The following is an 18,973-nucleotide window of genomic DNA, read 5'->3' as shown; positions in this document are numbered from 1 at the left end:
GATAGTTCTCATGCACTTATACAATTGTTTAAAATCTTTGTACTAATCTCGATACGCATTTGATTATGTAATAGAAATTATAATTATATTTATTTTTTTGTAACATTGAGGATCTAATATTAAATACAAGCTTAACATATAACATATTACATAAGCATATTAGTAAAGAAAATAAAGAAGTATTAAAATAAAAATATAATTGTCGGTTAATATATTGGAATTTATAAATTGCATAAAATATTCGTTACCTTGCAAGATTTGATATCTTAGAAGATTTGTTAGGGAAGTAACGTTTCAATATTTCCATTTTGCATTTATTGCTATATCTGCAGTTAGTTTAGGCACTTATAAAGCCAAGCTTAACGATTTTTGTATAAATTTGTTCAGACAATTTGAAAGAAAAATAAGTTCTTGCGATTAGAGTGCAGTTTTTATATTGCCTGAAGCGATGAGAGAAACTCTAAATGCAGCCTATAAGAAAGTGAGCAATTTTAACTTGATTTATTGTCACGTTAACATTTTTGTCTTGGGATTAGCATAAACGTTTAAATGGATTTTTTCCAACTTGGAGAAAGGCAAGTTATAGGCTTTTGCCAATTGACGAATTAAATTTTTTTTTTTCAAGTAGGATTACCCGTGTAAGATTATATTGTTTTTGTATTGAATAAACTTATTAAATTTTTTTAATTTGAATAAATGACTTTTGGTGCAATTTTTCTTATTCATCAGTGTTATCATTATTCGAATATATATAAAAAAGGAAATATTTATAAATAGATATAAATATTCATAATAGAAATAATATAAAATTTTTTAATTGAATAAGATTTTGTTTTTTGTAGATGGATATTTCGTAATATAGTGAATTTCGCTAGTTATAGTTGTTTACTGTAATGATTATGTACAATAATCAACATTTGATATTTACATGTCAATTGTCTGGTATTTATTTACTTATTTGCTCGTTACTGTTTATATTTTATAGTCAGATTTTTATCTTTAAGGAAAATGCGTTTATAAATATATTTAGGTGAATAGTAAATTATTATATATATATATATATAGATACATATATATTAAATTAATACTTTTACACAATATGTGGCATATAATTTTAAATACATCAAGCTGCAAATACAATTTTTAAATTACTATTTTGTGATAATTCGGTAGATTTGTGAGTAAAATCCATTTGAAATTATAATCCAATTGTATTATAGTATAGAAGTGGGCGATAACCAAAACCGATTGCAGGCACACGCGGCACTTGAGATAAATAGAGGCGAAATTCTCCTTCTTGACTTATCGGCAAGTGGCCCTTTGTTATGTTAACGGATAGAGCTACCGAATTGGCTAATACGAATTTCAGTTGGGTTCGATAATTCGCTGCTAAAGCACACGTATGCTATATCAGTTATGATGTGAGATAATTTTATCGGCCGTAGCGTTGTCGGGCTCACCAACGGTAATAAGCCCATAAAAATAAGGTGAGAACAGAAGTGCGTCTGCAACATCCGAGCGCCTTGAACCTCCGAAAGGGTTCAGTAGCGGTCTTACGCATGCGCAATAGCGACGAAACGCTGTCCCAATGGCGCGCACGCGGGGCGTCGGCGCTCGAGAAGAGTCGCATAGGTGAGCGATCAAAGCCTCCGCCCGATTTACTTTGTGTCAATTCTTACCTGATAATCAGCTGAATGCCGCCACCCCTCTTTACAGCGCTTATGTCTTTTGCGGGACGAAGGTTTCGGGAAGAAGAGCAGCCATTCGTCACACCTAAGTTAAGTGTGAATAAGGTGCAAAAGCAGTTTTTATTCATCTCGTTATTTTCTACTTAATTCAACCGTTCCGTGCAATATTTTAACAAATATGACACTGCCATGGCTTTGAAGTCTTTAGATTTTCTCTGCGAATTCTATTGATTGATACGAATCTTCCTATGTACGAGAAAGGAGCGACTGTATGTTTAAATATTAGGAAATATTGATTTACGCCATTGTTAATTTGGTTGCGCAACGACGCAAGTGGGCCCAATGAATTAACGAATCTTGTTTTCTAACACACAATTCTCTTGTATGCGAGTAAATTTGTAACACGATCGATTATTTAAGTCACGAAGATTCTCTTAAATTCTGTCCTTTGAAATGTCTTGTACAAAGTCTTGCCTCACGTATTAAATTCTTCTCTCATATGGATGAGTAGTAAAAAATGTCTAACACAGTGTGATGTACGTACAATTTGAAACTAATACGAAATTTATTAAAATAGTTAAGTTAAGATTGATATTGCATTTCACTGATACTGATGAAATTCTACGAATTAAAGAGTATGTTAGAAAGTATAATTACACATAGCGGCGGTATCAGATATTTGAAAAATATCATTACAGAAGTCGTAAAGTTTATGGACACAGTAAATTCAATTAAGATTCAAAAGAAATACGAGCCGGTAGGAATTACTCGCCTCTTTTGATTTATTTCTACGTAATTATAAATGCACTATTACGGATTGAACTTTCCAATGTATTCTTTCAACTTTCTCTCATGTTCAGCAAGTCTAAATTAGTCGATTCTATTATTTTTGTGAAAACGATACTGTGCTGCATCCGTAATTGATTAAAGTATTTAATGTTTATCATTGGCATTATCTTGAGTAAGTTAGAGCTTAGCTAATTTTAGTGAGTAAATTTTATTCTCGTTAAAATTGAATTTAATCAACATGTGATAGATGTCTCTACAGTAATTCGAATTATCTTGCATAATTTTGACGAGTCGTAGTTGTGAATAGTTCCTCTATTTACAAGAATGTATTCCTTATCAAAGGCAATGTGTGCATTCGTGGAAAAGTTTAAAATAAATCAGTCGTAAGATCATTTGTCCCGTTTTTTCTTTTTTTCTTTTAATGAACTCGTACTTTATTCGGTAGAAAGTCTATAGGTAGATGCCGGATGGATTCTTGGTAAAGATGTTTTCCTCAGGAGCCGAGTAACTTTTGTCAAATTCGTGTTATTTCGTAAAGGACTTTGGCGCGAGATTCGCAGTTTCGCGCTTTTAAGCCCGACATCCAAGGGCAGATATGCCGGTCGATGCCCGCAAATGTTACACAGAAGGGGCAATGGACAACGTCGCCGGCAATAACGGCGCCTCTAGGGTAAATAGGGCGGTGGGTGGGGTGGGATTTAGATGGAGAGGGGGTATGGGTAGGGATGGCGGGTAGGGCGGGTAGCCGTCGGCACGCGTAATCGAGTCCGCGCCCCGGTATCGGCTATCTGTTTTATTTATCCGATAACACGCCATTATGGACATTGCCAGCGCATAACGATTGGCTATTTATAATAAACATGTGGCGTATCGGTAATTAGGTGCGTAGGAGGCCGTACGATGAAAAGCCACCGCCGCATTTTCCGAGTTTTTTTTTCTCTTTCTTTCCCTTGTTGTCTAGTTACTGTTTTCGAAAATGATGCCTACTTGCTTCAAACCTCTCTTTTTATCGCTCGCCGTATTATGTGGGCTTGATTAACGGTTTCGCTTATTTTTGAATTTTCCAATCGTAATTTGCGCATTGAGCTCATTCAATGTGCAAGCGACACTTTGCAAGGGGAACTTTATTTATAATCGAAGCTTTTTCGTCTGCTTATACATTTGTTGTAAATATGATTTATAGTCGTTTATTTTGTTGTCGTAAATGACTTTGTACAGGAGGTTTCGATATTTTTTAAAATATGACACAAGAGTATGACACGGAAAATTTGGATACTTTTTAAGTTAGCGTAAAATTATAGCACAATACATACTTCCCTCAACTACAATTCAATAACAATAATTAAGTAAAAAACAAAATTGTAAAATTAATGTCGATATAATTATGTATGCCTTGTGCATAAATTATATAAATGATCGATTCAGAGTTAATATAATATTATAATTTTTAAGCGGAAGTTTTTTATCAAACACCATTGTACGCTTTTTTATCAAATTTGACTGCATACAGTAATTAAAATTTTCAAAGTAAATGATCATGATCAAATTGCAGCGTTTATGTTCCAATGGATTTTTATCTAAAAGAACATTGTTTAAAACTTGACACGTACACAAATTATAATGAATAATTTCGTAATTATAATAAAAAATAAAATAATAAAAAAAGAAAAAAGAAAAAAACAGAATGTAAGTTGAATGGAAAACAGAAATGTGTCGGTAAAGATCTTACAAATTTTTAATTTCTCTTAAGAAATGAATCACTGTACATTGGAGAATTTAAAAAATTAATTTTAATTCAGCGGAAATTTCTTAAAAACATACGACTATATAGTTATGAAATAATTTTCGTTTATTAATATTATTTGAAAAAATAATAAAATAGAAAAAATAAAAAAATTGATTTGGTAATTAAATATTTCAAATTATGTGAAGATATTTATTTTTCACGATAATTTTTATTATATTACGTATATGTACGAAAAAAGTATTAGCAATACGAAACATGACATAGAAAAAATTGCCACACGCGATCAAACTTTCGTAAAAAAGTCTCATAGAGATTTTCGCAGACAAGAAAATCGCTTCTAGAGTGAAAAAGACCATTTGAGCGATGGATTGACGGATGTATAAGCCAAATGTACGTCGCGAGGCAAAAGTTCGATCGAAAAATTCACTTTCGTGTTTTATATGTACGAAAAGCTTTCAAACTGATCGTTTCGTGCCTGATAAAGCTGTGCATACGTATGTTCTTTATTTTACACTTCGTTACACTGAATAAAAATTTATTGTGTTTATTTTTTTCTCTAAAATTACTAGGTTTGCATTGCAAAATATTAATTTTGATGGTATTGAAATATAAGTAAAATTTATGGCTTTTATGTATAATAGTCTAATTGCTGAGAAAAATATTTTATTAAAGGTATGTATCAAAATAAGATTGTTAAATAATGAAGTAAAAGTTAAGAAACTTTACATTAATAATTTTGATATAATGGTTTAAACTTATCCAAATAAAACATCTCAAATACAATTTTACAATCGATTTTAACAACTATTATTTTCAATATAATATTACTGCAAAATTCAGAAAAAGTAATATCTAAATAAAAATATCTGTAGTCGTTTTACTGGAAAGATATTTATACAACTTAAGTATAATCTAGGAATAATTAAAAGTTTACCTGCATTTAGGTAATTACCCATAGTTATATATCAATAATTATACAAGCATGAGCTTGATAAATCTTTACGTAAAATTCTTATGCTTCACAATTGACATATTTAAAAAATATAATTTTTATTTTAAAAATCATTAGATACTCATTATTATTTTTTATTTCTGCAAGTACAATTATAATAAACTTTACGGCTAATATAATACATCATTAACTTAACACTTAGTATTAAATAATAAACAATAATAGAAGTAATACTCTTCTCAGACCGATTGTGAGGATCCTTTAGCTATTGGTTGTATATAAAAATGCCACAGAAACTGTAGATCATTTTTTCATTGATTTATTTATATATATATATGCCAAATATTTTTGTGAATTGTTATTTACGTGTACTAGAGCCATACAAAACAAAAGATAATTGAATAAAAAGTGTTATTTAATAAAAAATCTTATTAAACATAAGAATAAATAATATTTTAATATATATATATTATATTGAGGACTGAAAAGTTTTGCGATAAGTATTATATTTATTGTTTTTTTTCGTAAGACTTAATCTACACAATGTCATATTTAAATTTAAGAAATTAGTTAAATATAATAATAAATATGATCATATCATCTAAATGTGCATAAAAATTTAATTAATATATCTTATGATTTTTTAATTGTACTTTTTTAACATTAGAGATATTACAGAAAGTATCGTTTGAATTACAATCAGGTTTATAATTGATTTCAATGTGAAGACAATTTAGTGAGTGATAGAAACAACAATCCTTGAAGCTCGGATGATTAGTTTTACTGTATGACGACTTGTGCTTTCAATTCAATGAGGAAAATCGATTGTTAAATTACGTGAAGCTAAGATATAAGTCGTTTCCCTGGATTCGTACGTATCAGCATACATGGAAAAGTATACGCAAATAGGAATATTTACACTGTGGTTTCGTTCCTTCACGCACACACGCACGTGCGTACACTAATGGAGAGGAGCAAAATGTAGGTCACGGGGCCAATGAGGGCATAGTTCCCAAGAGGGGTTGACCAGCTTCACTTACTAGCGAGTCCCCTTTATCTCTCTCTCTCTCTCTCTCTGCCTCTCTCTCTGTCTCTCTCTCTCTCTCCCTCTCTCTCTCTCTCTCTCTCTCTCTCTCTCTCTCTCATATCCTCACTCACGCGCGCGCAATGACACACACACATGTGCACGCATAAGCATCAACACATTTACATGCTCGCGTTCGTGTACGCAACTTTCTCTGTCCGTATGTCTCTCCCTTGTTCGTTTTTCTCCTCTTTCTTCTTCATGTCGTCGATCCTTTGCCCCCCTCCCCCCTCACACATTTGGCCCACGAGTGGTGGTCGTTCTTCGCCCATCTACGAAATGTCTATGACAAGATAATCGACCGAGTGGTCGAGGGGCCGCCGACCCTTAACTTACCACGTAGAAATTATCGGAAGTGTCTTGATTACCGATCTAATTCTGAATCGTTTGCTCTACGGAGTGTTTTGTAAGAAACCAGACTATTCAATTGTAATTGAAGTTTCAAATATAATTAGCAAAATTTTCGTGTATTCATTTATTAGTGTATTTTAAAAAATTAAAAAAAAAATAATTTTTTGTAGTAGCAAATCATTGTTGTTTAATAATTAACAAAAAATTTTGTTTAAATATGTTTTTTTGCAGAGAAAAGGTAATTTTTATATAGCAAAATATCAAAAAAAGAATGTTAAACTATAAGAAAAAAAGTTTATTTAACTTGAAATGTACTCTTAAGATAATTATATATATTGATCAAATGTTTATATACAGTTACGTATATTCCTAAATAAATAGAATTGCTTATTAATAAGTAATTTACACACATATATATATATATATATATATATACATATAGGTGAATGTAATATGCGCATGAATAAATTATGTATAATTTCAATGTTGCATCAATATTTTCAATTTTATAAACTATATAATTATCTTGGTTTGTATTATGAATATTTGTGAAAAAAATTATAGCAAATATGAAATTTGAAAAATTGAAAAAAAATTGTAAAAATTATAACAATATATTATTTGTATCCCATAAAATGTTTGATTACCTCAATTATAAATAATATAACATTAATAAAAACATTTATAGTCATAAGACTATTTTATTTTCTGTAATTTCTATCATTCCTTAATTTAACATTATCGATGTTCTATTTTTTTTTTACTTAAATTTCTATTTAAAAACTATGTAATTTGAATTACCAAATATAGAAATGAATAATATATGGCGAAAACAATTGTAAATATAATATGTCTTCTTGCTGCTGTATATTCTTGATTAGGTGATCTTGTGTGTGTAGTTACAAATTAATAAATTATTATACTACAATTAAAAATGAACACTTTTTAGAAATTTTAATTAGATAGAATATTCACGAACAAAGGTTATTAATTTGTAACTTAGACTGTTTTCAAATTTTGATTTTGTTTAACATTAAGTTCTTAGTAAGAAGTAAAGAATTGGAAAATATTATGGCTAAAGATAATTTGACATATGTATTAAAAGTTTTACAAAATAGGACTTAAGATAATCTAAGATTTCAGTTTATTTAGAGTCAATTTCAATTAGAAGTCAATAAATATTCTAATAAAAAGCAGTATATCTTAAATATTGTCAGGCATACAGAAAAATTTTTAAGAAAAATATTATATTTTTATCTCTTACGAAATATGAGGAAAGCTATTGACTTATTTAAAACTCAATGTCTCTTTTAACGCAAAAATTTGTTCTACTGCCTTTATCTGTTAGCCAAATCAAATATGAAGGATTTATTAAATTTAGTAAGATAGGATGACTTTCATAAAACAAAATGACAAGTGTTAGGCAATCCAATGAATAATGTTAATTAACGTGTATATACGAACTATAAGTAAAACTAATACTTTGTAAAAGTAATACAGAAGATAATTGTGGAAAAGTTATATTATCATAACGAATACTTGGACATTTTTCAGTGTTTATTTGCGTAAATTTTATTACATTATTTTATTTGCGAATGTAATCATTATATTACTAAATATATTGTGATACCTCAAACGCCTTCAATTAAGTGACGACTAATAAATCTCTTATGAAAGAGTATTTCATATTAATTACAAACAAAACAAATTATACTTTAAACAAAGAAAATTTTGGTTTACGGTAGAAAAAATAATACGACTTAGTAAAAATAATAAATTCAAGAAAAGAAAAGGCATCGTGTCTTAATTGATTTAATGACCTAGTAAAATGAATTAATTGTTAAATAATTAAATATCTATAAGAGAATTACTATAGATGATATTAATCTAGGATTTGATACTTTATAATAATGTAAAAGGTAATTGCAATCAGAAAAACCATAACAAATTTTGAACTACTTATCAATATACTATCGCTATACCGACGAAAAGCAACTAAACTAAATTTTAGCTTATTTGAACCATCAATCTAACATATTCTGCAGCAAATGGATTTTGATATTAAAAGCTACTGTATACTACTATATTAAATTATACGAGAATGACTCATGGTAATTCAGTTTAGAGAAACCTAAATCTAACTTTAAAGGGCCTATTTTAAATAAGGAGATATTATTTAATTTCAACTTTATTTTTATAACTATTAAAATTATTTATACGATTATTAAAAACAATCTGTGCAATGGAACGTTCATACATGTCTTAAGTAATTTGATCGATTGTAGTTTTGATAATAATTTATGAATTTTATTTGTATGTAATGCCATATCCTTAAACAATCAATAAAGTAACACGTTTTAATTAAAATTAAATTATTGAGTGCTAATAAAACATTTTTTCTCAATTTATATTTAAAAGCTAATATAATAAATAAGTTAAATAATGATAATATATGCAATATTATCATATTAACTTTAATTAATATTAGAGCTATTAAAATTTTAATACCTAATATAATTCATAGATTGGTAAATGAATTTGCTATAAAATCATTTTTAAAAATTATAAATAAAACATAATTCAAAAGTTTTTGACACCTCTCACTTCAAAATATCTGGATAGCAAATAACAGATTTTGGAATACGTAGATGTGACTTGTTTATACAAAAGTTGTATTATTATAAATATTATATATTGTATACTTTACACAAACGATTCGACTTAATAATTTGATCCATCGAATGTGTATAAAAGATTTATTTGAGTATCCTCAGTTTTGTATAAGTGCATACATGTTAAATTTGTAGTTGTCTTGTTGAACTTTACTTCGTTCATAACACTTGGCGGCACAACTAAAACCTGTAAACTTTTCTTACCGATCAAGTGTTCGCTATGTGTACATTAATTTACATGTAAAATAATTTCACTATCTTCGACTGTTGTATTTGTATTTTTAAGTTTCTTCTCGTATTTTAGTAAATTTATCATTAGTTAAAAGAAATAATGAATTAGTTTATAGTTAAATATACACCACATACATAAGTAAGTCCTTCATTATGTAATGCATCGATTATTGAACATTTTTTTTTTTAGATTAAATATAACTTACTTAACTAATTTTTAAATATTTTGATTAAAAAAACTTAACATCGATTAATTTTGTATTTCCAGCCACATTCATCTTTAAAAAATTAATCAATATATTTAAAATATACATTTTATATATAAAACAAAATATATTTCTGTATTTTATTTTTTAGATTATATATGTACAGTATAATATATTTTTTACACATATATTAAGATAATCTATCGTTTCCAGAAATTAAAAGCAGTACCGATCAAATTAATGAAATATTAGTAGACAATTATGGAAATAAGTTAATAATACTACTCATTGGATTCATACTTGTTTATATACTGTTAAAAACAATTATATTGTTAAATTAAAAATTTTTTATTTATTTAATCTTTAAAGATTCTATCTATTAACTGTGGCTTAATGATGTAATCATTTCGGGAAACTCTGTATATCACATTTATTTTTTATGTAAATAAAAAAATTTTATTAATCTTAAATTCGTATAAATTTTTATAATAAGAACGTTGATTTTCAATTACTTTTAATCTGCAATATGTCATTTAAGTTTCAGAGATATATTTTACAGATTACAATATGATATTAAAAAAGTACGAATAATTTTAGTATTTGAAATATACGATAATAATTATAATCAATTATTAGGTACTTTTGATTCACACATCTATCATGAAAGTATTTTTGTTGAATTAATATGTAGGTACATTTAACTAAACATTTACCTCCACATCTCTTCCACAAGTATAAATAAAATAAATTTTAATTCTATTAAAAAATGCATTTAACAGTCCAAATATATCTAACTACTATACATATTAATGTAATATTAATTGATTAAAGTAATATATTTAATAATTATTAAGACGCGTATTCGTAAATTGTCCATTCGCTTTCTAGAATTATATTTTTCACGCTCATTTCAATTTTCACAGTCAATTTTAGCTTTAGCTTCAATTAAAATAATTATTTTGTTTAATATAAATTCATTAAAATAATACAAAAAAAAAAAAATACTAAATACGACTTTATAATTTTATAATGTGTAGTCATTCTATATTAATATGTCTAAATAACCTATTTTAGAACTATAGTTCATAAAATTTCTCGAACATTATTTTCTGTACTCTTATTTTATTTTAATTATTTTAATTATTCATTTTAATTTTAGTAGAAAAGAAATGAGGATTCTTTTTCTAAATAGTAATTTAAATAGGAAAAAACATTTATACAACAATTTTCCTTATACTTAGTGAATAAACGAACAAATAAGCTACCATTTATTTACATTGAATGTTTCATTGTAATATTTTATATATTCTTATAATATATTGTATGTATGCACATGCATTTTTAAATTACTTTTTTGTATTAGATTTTTAAATTATTGTATCTAAGCATTGAAATTTACCATATTGAAACCTTAGTATTAGTAGCATTGTTTAGTGCTGTATATAGGATTGTGATTGACGATATGTGTCAAATTGATCACAACAAAATTTGGTTGTACGTCTAAAAAGAATAAATTTACAAATAATATCAACTATTGCTTTTATGTGCGAAATCCGTTTACCTATAATCAGTATGGACAGTCATTATTAAACGGTTAGTTATTATGATCAATATGGACAATAAACGGTTAGTAAAAGTTATATAAGGATTAATTGTAAATGCAAGTTCATTCTTTAATAATTTTTTAAAGATTTGCTTAAATTGTATAAAAATAATATTTAATTAATTTACAGAAGTTTTTCATCTGATAAAATTTTAAATTTTCTTTAATTTTATTTTTGTATTTTGTGCAATTAAGATCTATCTAGGAACGAGATTTGAAAACATAAAAGCATAATTTTTAAATAGGGAATCTAATAAATTTTAATGTATTTTTTAAAACATACTGATAAGGCTAACAAATTGTTTGAAATAAAATTAGCATAGTGCAGTAATTGAAAGATATTGTGCGTAAAATCTCATTGGTTAAATTTTATATTTTATATATAAATATATAAATAGATATAGTATAAATAATAGTTTAAAATATAGTTGAAATTGTACTATAGAGTTAAATATTTTGCTTAGTATGCATTTAAAGAACATTTTGTTTAATGATTAACAATTTTAAATGGTTGAATAAATTTTGTTAAAGAGATCATTAACAAAATCTTAGAAATTATGCTTAAAACAGCATACAAATTTGTAACAAGTAATTCACTTTTTTCAATTATTAATACTTCATTTGGCTGTATTAATAAATATATGTATAAATTATATATAGAAGTTATGAGATTAAGATTCATATTGTTTAGTATTTTTTTGTTCAAATAATAAGTTTTTCATTTGTTGAAGCGAAAACCTTTTCATAATAGTGCGTTAATACAATCAATTGTACTAATAATAAAATCTATTCTAATTTCATGAATAGATTTTTATAAGTATGGAGTCAATAGTTTTCCAAAGAAAAGAAACTAATTAAGTTAAAGCACAAGATCTAACGACAACTTATTTAGTTTGGAAACATGATGGTGAGACGATGAAACAGCTTTCTTGGCCAATTCGTTCCACCGGCTGCCAGCCGGAAATTTTCGAATCTGCCCCATTCATTTTGATCATTATTTATCGGTGCTAGAAATGACATGTGGCGCTTCTTCACTCAAACTTATAACGTACCTATCTATAGGTTTTTCGGCATTTTCGAATCCTGTTAAATTATGAAATGAATTTATTGTTAAGTATCGAAGTGTAGACATAATAAGTATAGGCGTAATCTACAGATTAATACTTTTTGTATTTCAAAATTTTTAATTTTATGGTTAAAAAGCCATAAAATTGGAAATATCAAAAAAGAATGTTATTAAAAAATATTAAAAATATATGCACATAAAAATACACAAATATAAATTAAAATATTTTGTTTATAGTTTTATGAGTCCAATATTAATAAGAAATTTGTAATACGGTTAATTATCAATTAAATTATAATATTATAAATAGCTGGGATGAGTTAAATTTTTATTATTTTTTACAATTTATGTAGCAATGAATGCGTTATTTATAATAGAGTGTATGCCATTATCATGAAATTCATTAAAAAAATATAACATCTTATAATATAATTGGCAGGAATATTTTATATATGGTACACAAGTAGGAAAATATTATAAGGTGTAAAAGATAATAATCTAGAAAACCATAACAATAGCTACATATACAATAACGTTAGTATTAGTATTTAATAGTTTTTGTGCAGTTGGTTGCCTTATTTAGTAATTTAAATTGTGTTGTGAAAAGTTGTATTAATTATGTAGATTCATTTTTTATAATCAATATACACGCGAATATAATATAAAAAGTTAGTAGTCTAGTGAGTAAATTTCAAAAAGTAAAAGAAAATTTTATAAGTTTCTTAAATTTTTCAACAATCATGTTTATTAATATTGAGTGAATTTCCCAAATAAATATATATTTCATTATACGTTCCACGTTTCTATTATTCATAGCGAATAATACGTGAAATTAATGTTTTATTTTAGATTTCAAATGAACATTATCAATGGCGTATATTGTTAACATGATTAATGGCGAATGACTGTAAACACTAATTATATACCTAGAATAAAAGAAAATCTAAAATTTTTTTGTAGTTAATTGCATTTTATTCAGCCAAGGTTATAGGGTATTCTTAAACTGTAATAGTTTGTTTATTAGAATTCTGTATGAATATTCATTTTGTTTTTTTTTATATGTACACAAGTGCATATTTTTGTATAATATTTTTTTATATTATTTATACAAATATTTTTTATTTTATGAATTTATAAATTCATTTTTAAATCTAACAAAATCTATGGTAATATGGAATTGGTGCTTTTATAACATAATTTTTTTTATTCTTATATTTTCATTCTACAAAGAAACAATTATATTCTTTATTTTCTTAATGTAATTAAAAAAATTCTTAACTACAATTATTTCTAATTCCAATATTAGAAAGTAAATATGTGAAAATGAAGCTTGTTAGATTAGTGCTATAAATGATAGTGAGGCAAACTATTTTGTGAAGAATGGATCCATAATTATTATAAAAATGTAATGCATCAAATGGAAAAAACAATGAGACCTTTATTTATTATTTTCAAGAAAAATAGTAATTACTTTTAAAGTTTCACAGTGAATATCTTTGTTAAATAAATCATAAATACCTGAGGAAATGGTGGCGTGGATACTACAAATGAACGAAATCTGCCCTTAATTCTAGGTTTAAACAATAATTTTTCATCGTTCGTAATGTAATATTTATGAATGTCATTTGAAAGTCAGTAGTTCAACAGTAGAGTTCTTTTTAATCAGACTAAAAATCACACTATTAGATTTACAATATTCAACAGTGCGTCCTGATGCAAAGGGAGAAAGATAATATGCAAGAGTGCGAGAGAACTCAAGGAACGAGATTATTGAAGCAGAAGGTGAAGGTGGCGGTGATGGCGCAAGGTGGTGGTAGACAAGAAAGAGGGAAAAGGTGGCGGAGTCGATGAGAAGGTGGTATAGAAGGTACATTGAAACAGTGAAGAGGGGGGAGAAAGGCAGACGGATGCTGGAGCGGAGGGTTAAGCGTCATAACGGCTGAGATGAGAAGTAAGGGAGAGAATAAGAGAGGGATCGTGAGATGGTGGGAGGGACGATGAGGGGGAGAAAATAAAATCTGCAAAACTTGTCCGAAGGGGTAGCAGGAGAAAATGTAGAGAGAGAGAGAGAGAGAGAGAGACAGTGAAAATATCTACAGAAGAAATAAGCGCACGAGTGTAATGTTGATAGTGAATATGGTGGAAAGCAGAGACGTTTATCGTTCTCCTCCTCTTACATTAGATTTGTCACTACGATCTTCTAACTACTTTTTTGTCATTCTCTTTCTGTCCCATTACGATCGATTACAATGCCTGGGACAATTTTCGTCGTCGTTGTCGCTCACATTTTCGTTTTTGACATCGTCGTCGTCAACGAAGGTGACAGTCGTGGCGGCTATATCAGTGGCGCTGGAGTACATTCGGGCGACGAAAGATCGCTAAAAAGACAAAGAGTTTAAAGAGAGAGAGAGAGAGAGAGAGAGAGAGAGAGAGAGAGAGAGAGAGAGAAGAGAGAGAGAGAAGAGAGAGAGAGAAGAGAGAGAGAGAAGAGAGAGAGAGAAGAGAGAGAGAGAAGAGAGAGAGAGAAGAGAGAGAGAGAAGAGAGAGAGAGAAGAGAGAGAGAGAAGAGAGAGAGAGAAGAGAGAGAGAGAAGAGAGAGAGAGAAGAGAGAGAGAGAAGAGAGAGAGAGAAGAGAGAGAGAGAAGAGAGAGAGAGAAGAGAGAGAGAGAAGAGAGAGAGAGAAGAGAGAGAGAGAAGAGAGAGAGAGAAGAGAGAGAGAGAAGAGAGAGAGAGAAGAGAGAGAGAGAAGAGAGAGAGAGAAGAGAGAGAGAGAAGAGAGAGAGAGAAGAGAGAGAGAGAAGAGAGAGAGAGAAGAGAGAGAGAGAAGAGAGAGAGAGAAGAGAGAGAGAGAAGAGAGAGAGAGAAGAGAGAGAGAGAAGAGAGAGAGAGAAGAGAGAGAGAGAAGAGAGAGAGAGAAGAGAGAGAGAGAAGAGAGAGAGAGAAGAGAGAGAGAGAGAGAGAGAAAGTGAGGGTTGAAAGGGGTAGAGTGGCAGCGCGAAGTGGGAGTCGATTTCCCGGCTTGGCTCTCTCCACTCGCTCTCTGTCTCTATTTCTCTTTATCGTCCCGTAGCTCTCCTTTTCTTCCATTCTGGTTGTTGGCAGGATATTCTCGTGTAGCCGTATATCTGCGCACGTACGCGAGAGAGTTGCACACTCGTTGCCTCGCGAAAATGAAAAGAGAAGAGGATGAAGCTGCAGCAGAGGCAGTCGGCCGTACTCTTGCGCACTCCGCGCCTCCTTCTCTGTACGTCTCGGCCGCGAAGCAGCGCCATCCGGAGAAGGAGAAATGACCTCTCTTGCCGTCTCTCGCTCTGTCTCTCTCGTATTGCCAGTCGAGCGTTCGTCTCACTCTGAAGTCTGCCGCCGCGATGCGAAAAAGAAGTGGCTCTCGGGCGCCGTGATCCCCCACCATGTGCATCCCAGCCAATAAAGCGTTCGGCTGTACGGCGGCTCGGCGGCGGCTTCGGCCTACCGTTGGGTCGCAATATCGTAGGCCGACCGGGGGGCGTGTCGGGCGTCGGGAGCCCGTCCAGTGGTGGTCGCCAGAGGCCGCCCATCACCGCCAATCGTCGCTTGAGGCCCCGCCTCCTCCATCACCAGGGATGCCCCCACCAACGGCCGCCGGCGGCCGAGAGCGAGACCGTGGCCGCGACGAAGACGGAGCCGCACTCGGCGGAGGCCGGCTCGTGTTTTTATTTATTACATCTGTGACTGGGTAGAGGGAAATACGCAGGGACTCGAGTCTCCGCGGCACTCTCTGCGCACCGGGGGCCGAGAGCATCGAGAGCGACGAGCGCTCTCTCGCGAGTACCCAGCAAATCGAGATCGCGCCCGGAGGCAGAAGCTCCTTGACACCGTTCACAAGCTCCCTGATACGAGGGAACGGGAACCGCGACTCACCCGGGAGTCGGCGACGTAGAAACTCGCGCGCGCGCCCGATCGAGCGATGGCACAGTGGCATCGCGTTCACGACACCGAGGGCTCGGCCGAGTGACGGGTAGGCTGACGTGCCGAGTGACGATCCGTGTGACAGGCCAAGTGACGAGCCACCGGCTCCAACCAAGTGCCAAGCCAAGAGTGCCAGTGCTGACTCGAGGGACCTCCTCGCTCTTCTCGCCCTCGCCCTTGCCCTCGACCTCGCTCTCGTCGTCGTCGTCGTCGTAGCCGCCGTCGTCGCGTTCGCGCACCAAGTGCCGCGCTCGATGACGCGCTGATAACGGCCGAGAGTCAGGAGTAGAGTCGCGCAGTTATGAGCGCCGTCTCGACGCTCGAGCGCGCTTAATTTACTCCAGGCGGATTCCAGGCCCAGGGCTCCTACTCCACCAGACCAGCGCCATCCAGCATCAACAATTCATCCCCTAGCGAAGATTTACCCGTGGTTTCGGGCTCAGCATTCGGAGCGCCAGCTTTGGGCCAGTCCCGCGTCGGACGTGCAACAGCACTACGACGGTCGGCTCCAGCACCCGAACCTCGCTCTCATGGATCACGGCGCTATGGACAGCTCCTCGGAGCATAGTAGCCGCGCGAGCCCCACGGCCAGCAGTCCGAAGAACCCACACAGTCCGATTCAGCAACAGCAGCAGCAACAGCAACAACAGCAACAGCAACAGCAGCAGCATCAAAACAATCTACACAGTCAACAGCAACAGCAACAGCAGCAGCAGCAGCAGCAACAGCAGCAACAACAGCAGCAAGTACACGGTTCTCAACACTCACTCGCCAGCACCCATCAACAGCCGCACCCTCGCGATCAGTTGCGCGAGCACAGTCAGCAGCAACAGCAACATCGGGGAGTGCCGACCCCGGGCTCGCCGACTCGTGGCTCGCCGCCCCAGGGTCTGCCCCTGTCGCCGCCGCCACTAACCGGGGGCGCCGGGGCCCCGGCTGGGATGGTGCCGCGGATGCCGGGGCTACCGCCCCCGGGCCTCGGACTCCTGGGCCAGCTGGGCGGCATGCTCAGCGCTCACCACGGCTCGCCGCTCGAGCTCATGGCGGCGCACCACGCGGTCATGCCGCCGAGGAACTACAACAGCCCACCCCCAATAAGCTCGAGCGACCCCACTGCGAACGAGTGTAAGCTCGTCGATTACCGCGGCCAAAAAGTCGCGGCTTTCATAATAGCCGGGGACACGATGCTATGTTTGCCTCAGGCATTCGAGCTCTTCCTTAAGCACCTCGTCGGGGGCCTGCACACCGTATATACCAAGCTCAAGAGGCTCGACATCGTGCCGCTTGTCTGCAACGTCGAGCAGGTCCGGATTCTTCGTGGCCTCGGCGCCATACAGCCCGGCGTCAACAGATGTAAGCTCCTCAGCTGCAAGGACTTCGACGTGCTCTATAGGGACTGCACGACCGCCAGGTAAGCCAGTGTAGCTCGTCCTCTATGGAACTTCGTACATGATGCAGCTGGACCTCAATAGCCTTCGTATTTACAGCTGCTTTTCATCGGGTGGCAGCTACTTTTGCCGAGTGACAGGCAATTTCGAGTTTTCAGCGAGACTTTATTATTTAAGTCGCGCTAATTAGCCAAGTCAAGCGTTTTCCGCATCCCTTTTTAAACACACACACGGCCAATATAACACCTCGCCAAGTATCTTTAACGTTTCAACCGAATCTTCTACAAAACACTTAAGGCGCACGATGATATTCAATATTGATTATAAACGAATTATTAACATTAATAAAAGTGCAAGATGATCCGTGATAAAAGCTGGCATTAAACAATGAAGGGACTTTTCGCAAATGTCATTTCGAAAATATTTCATAATATTTTGATAAAGTGAGAATTTAATTCTGTTGAGCGAGATAATTGGCTTAATTGAAAAAATAATTAAAATGCTATGATGTTACTAAAAGGTAGATTGAACACTTGATATTTGCATTTTAACGATATTATTCATAAATTACAAAGTGTGAAAAAGATATCTTCGCACCATGTAATTGTAAATTAGTAATATTAGGGTATCGCACATAAGGTCTGTGTATGATATTAATAATCACTACTGAGAATAGAGATCGCATTTATTTATATGGATGGATTTTGCAAAAGATTAAAGTAACAATAAAAAATTGCCGAGCTTATAATAGAGATTTAAGAATTAAAGAATGTAAAGTAAATTGATACTCGACCACCAATTGAAAAGCGTTCGATAGTAAAACGGACCGCGAGATAAGAAGAGACACTCGCATTTTATAAGATTTTCCTGGGGCTTTGATGATATTAAATGTGTGCCGATATTTGAAGAAAAAATCAGCTCCTGTAGCGACCTCACCATACGTCTACAAAATTTTTTTATCCCATGCTTTGCAAGGTTTCTGAGCGCGCGATTAATTATAAAAAGGAAGTCCAAGTGTATTCCATGAGCAGATTGTTCGCCTATGAAGCGATAAGTTATCGTTAAATACGTGACTTTCTCGGGGAAGTATATCGCGCGGCGGACGTCACGCGTCATCATGGACGAATTGTCGCATCTGTCGAGTAAGGGAAATGGTTCGGCAATTGGTATTTGTCCTGAGCGGACAGCGTATTTTATAAGAGTGTGTAATTGATAATAAGACACACGCACACACACACACACACACAC

The 18,973-nt window shown here is 33.0% G+C and overlaps 1 protein-coding gene across 1 annotated transcript in view; it reads left to right on the top strand.

Moving 5' to 3' along the window:
- The first annotated feature begins 17,219 nt into the window (after positions 1-17,219).
- The window catches only part of dac (dachshund family transcription factor), a 321,970-nt gene continuing 320,216 nt past the window's right edge, over positions 17,220-18,973 (top strand). Inside the window, 1 exon segment of the mRNA XM_011502797.1 lies at positions 17,220-17,748. Coding sequence (XP_011501099.1) covers positions 17,279-17,748 — 470 coding nt within the window. The 5' untranslated portion in view covers positions 17,220-17,278.

This window comes from Ceratosolen solmsi, unplaced genomic scaffold (genome assembly GCF_000503995.2).
Source record: "Ceratosolen solmsi marchali unplaced genomic scaffold, CerSol_1.0 scaffold15, whole genome shotgun sequence".
Taxonomy (NCBI): domain Eukaryota; kingdom Metazoa; phylum Arthropoda; class Insecta; order Hymenoptera; family Agaonidae; genus Ceratosolen; species Ceratosolen solmsi.
Note: the sequence above shows the minus strand (reverse complement) of the source record. Positions and strands in the feature narration are given on the sequence as shown.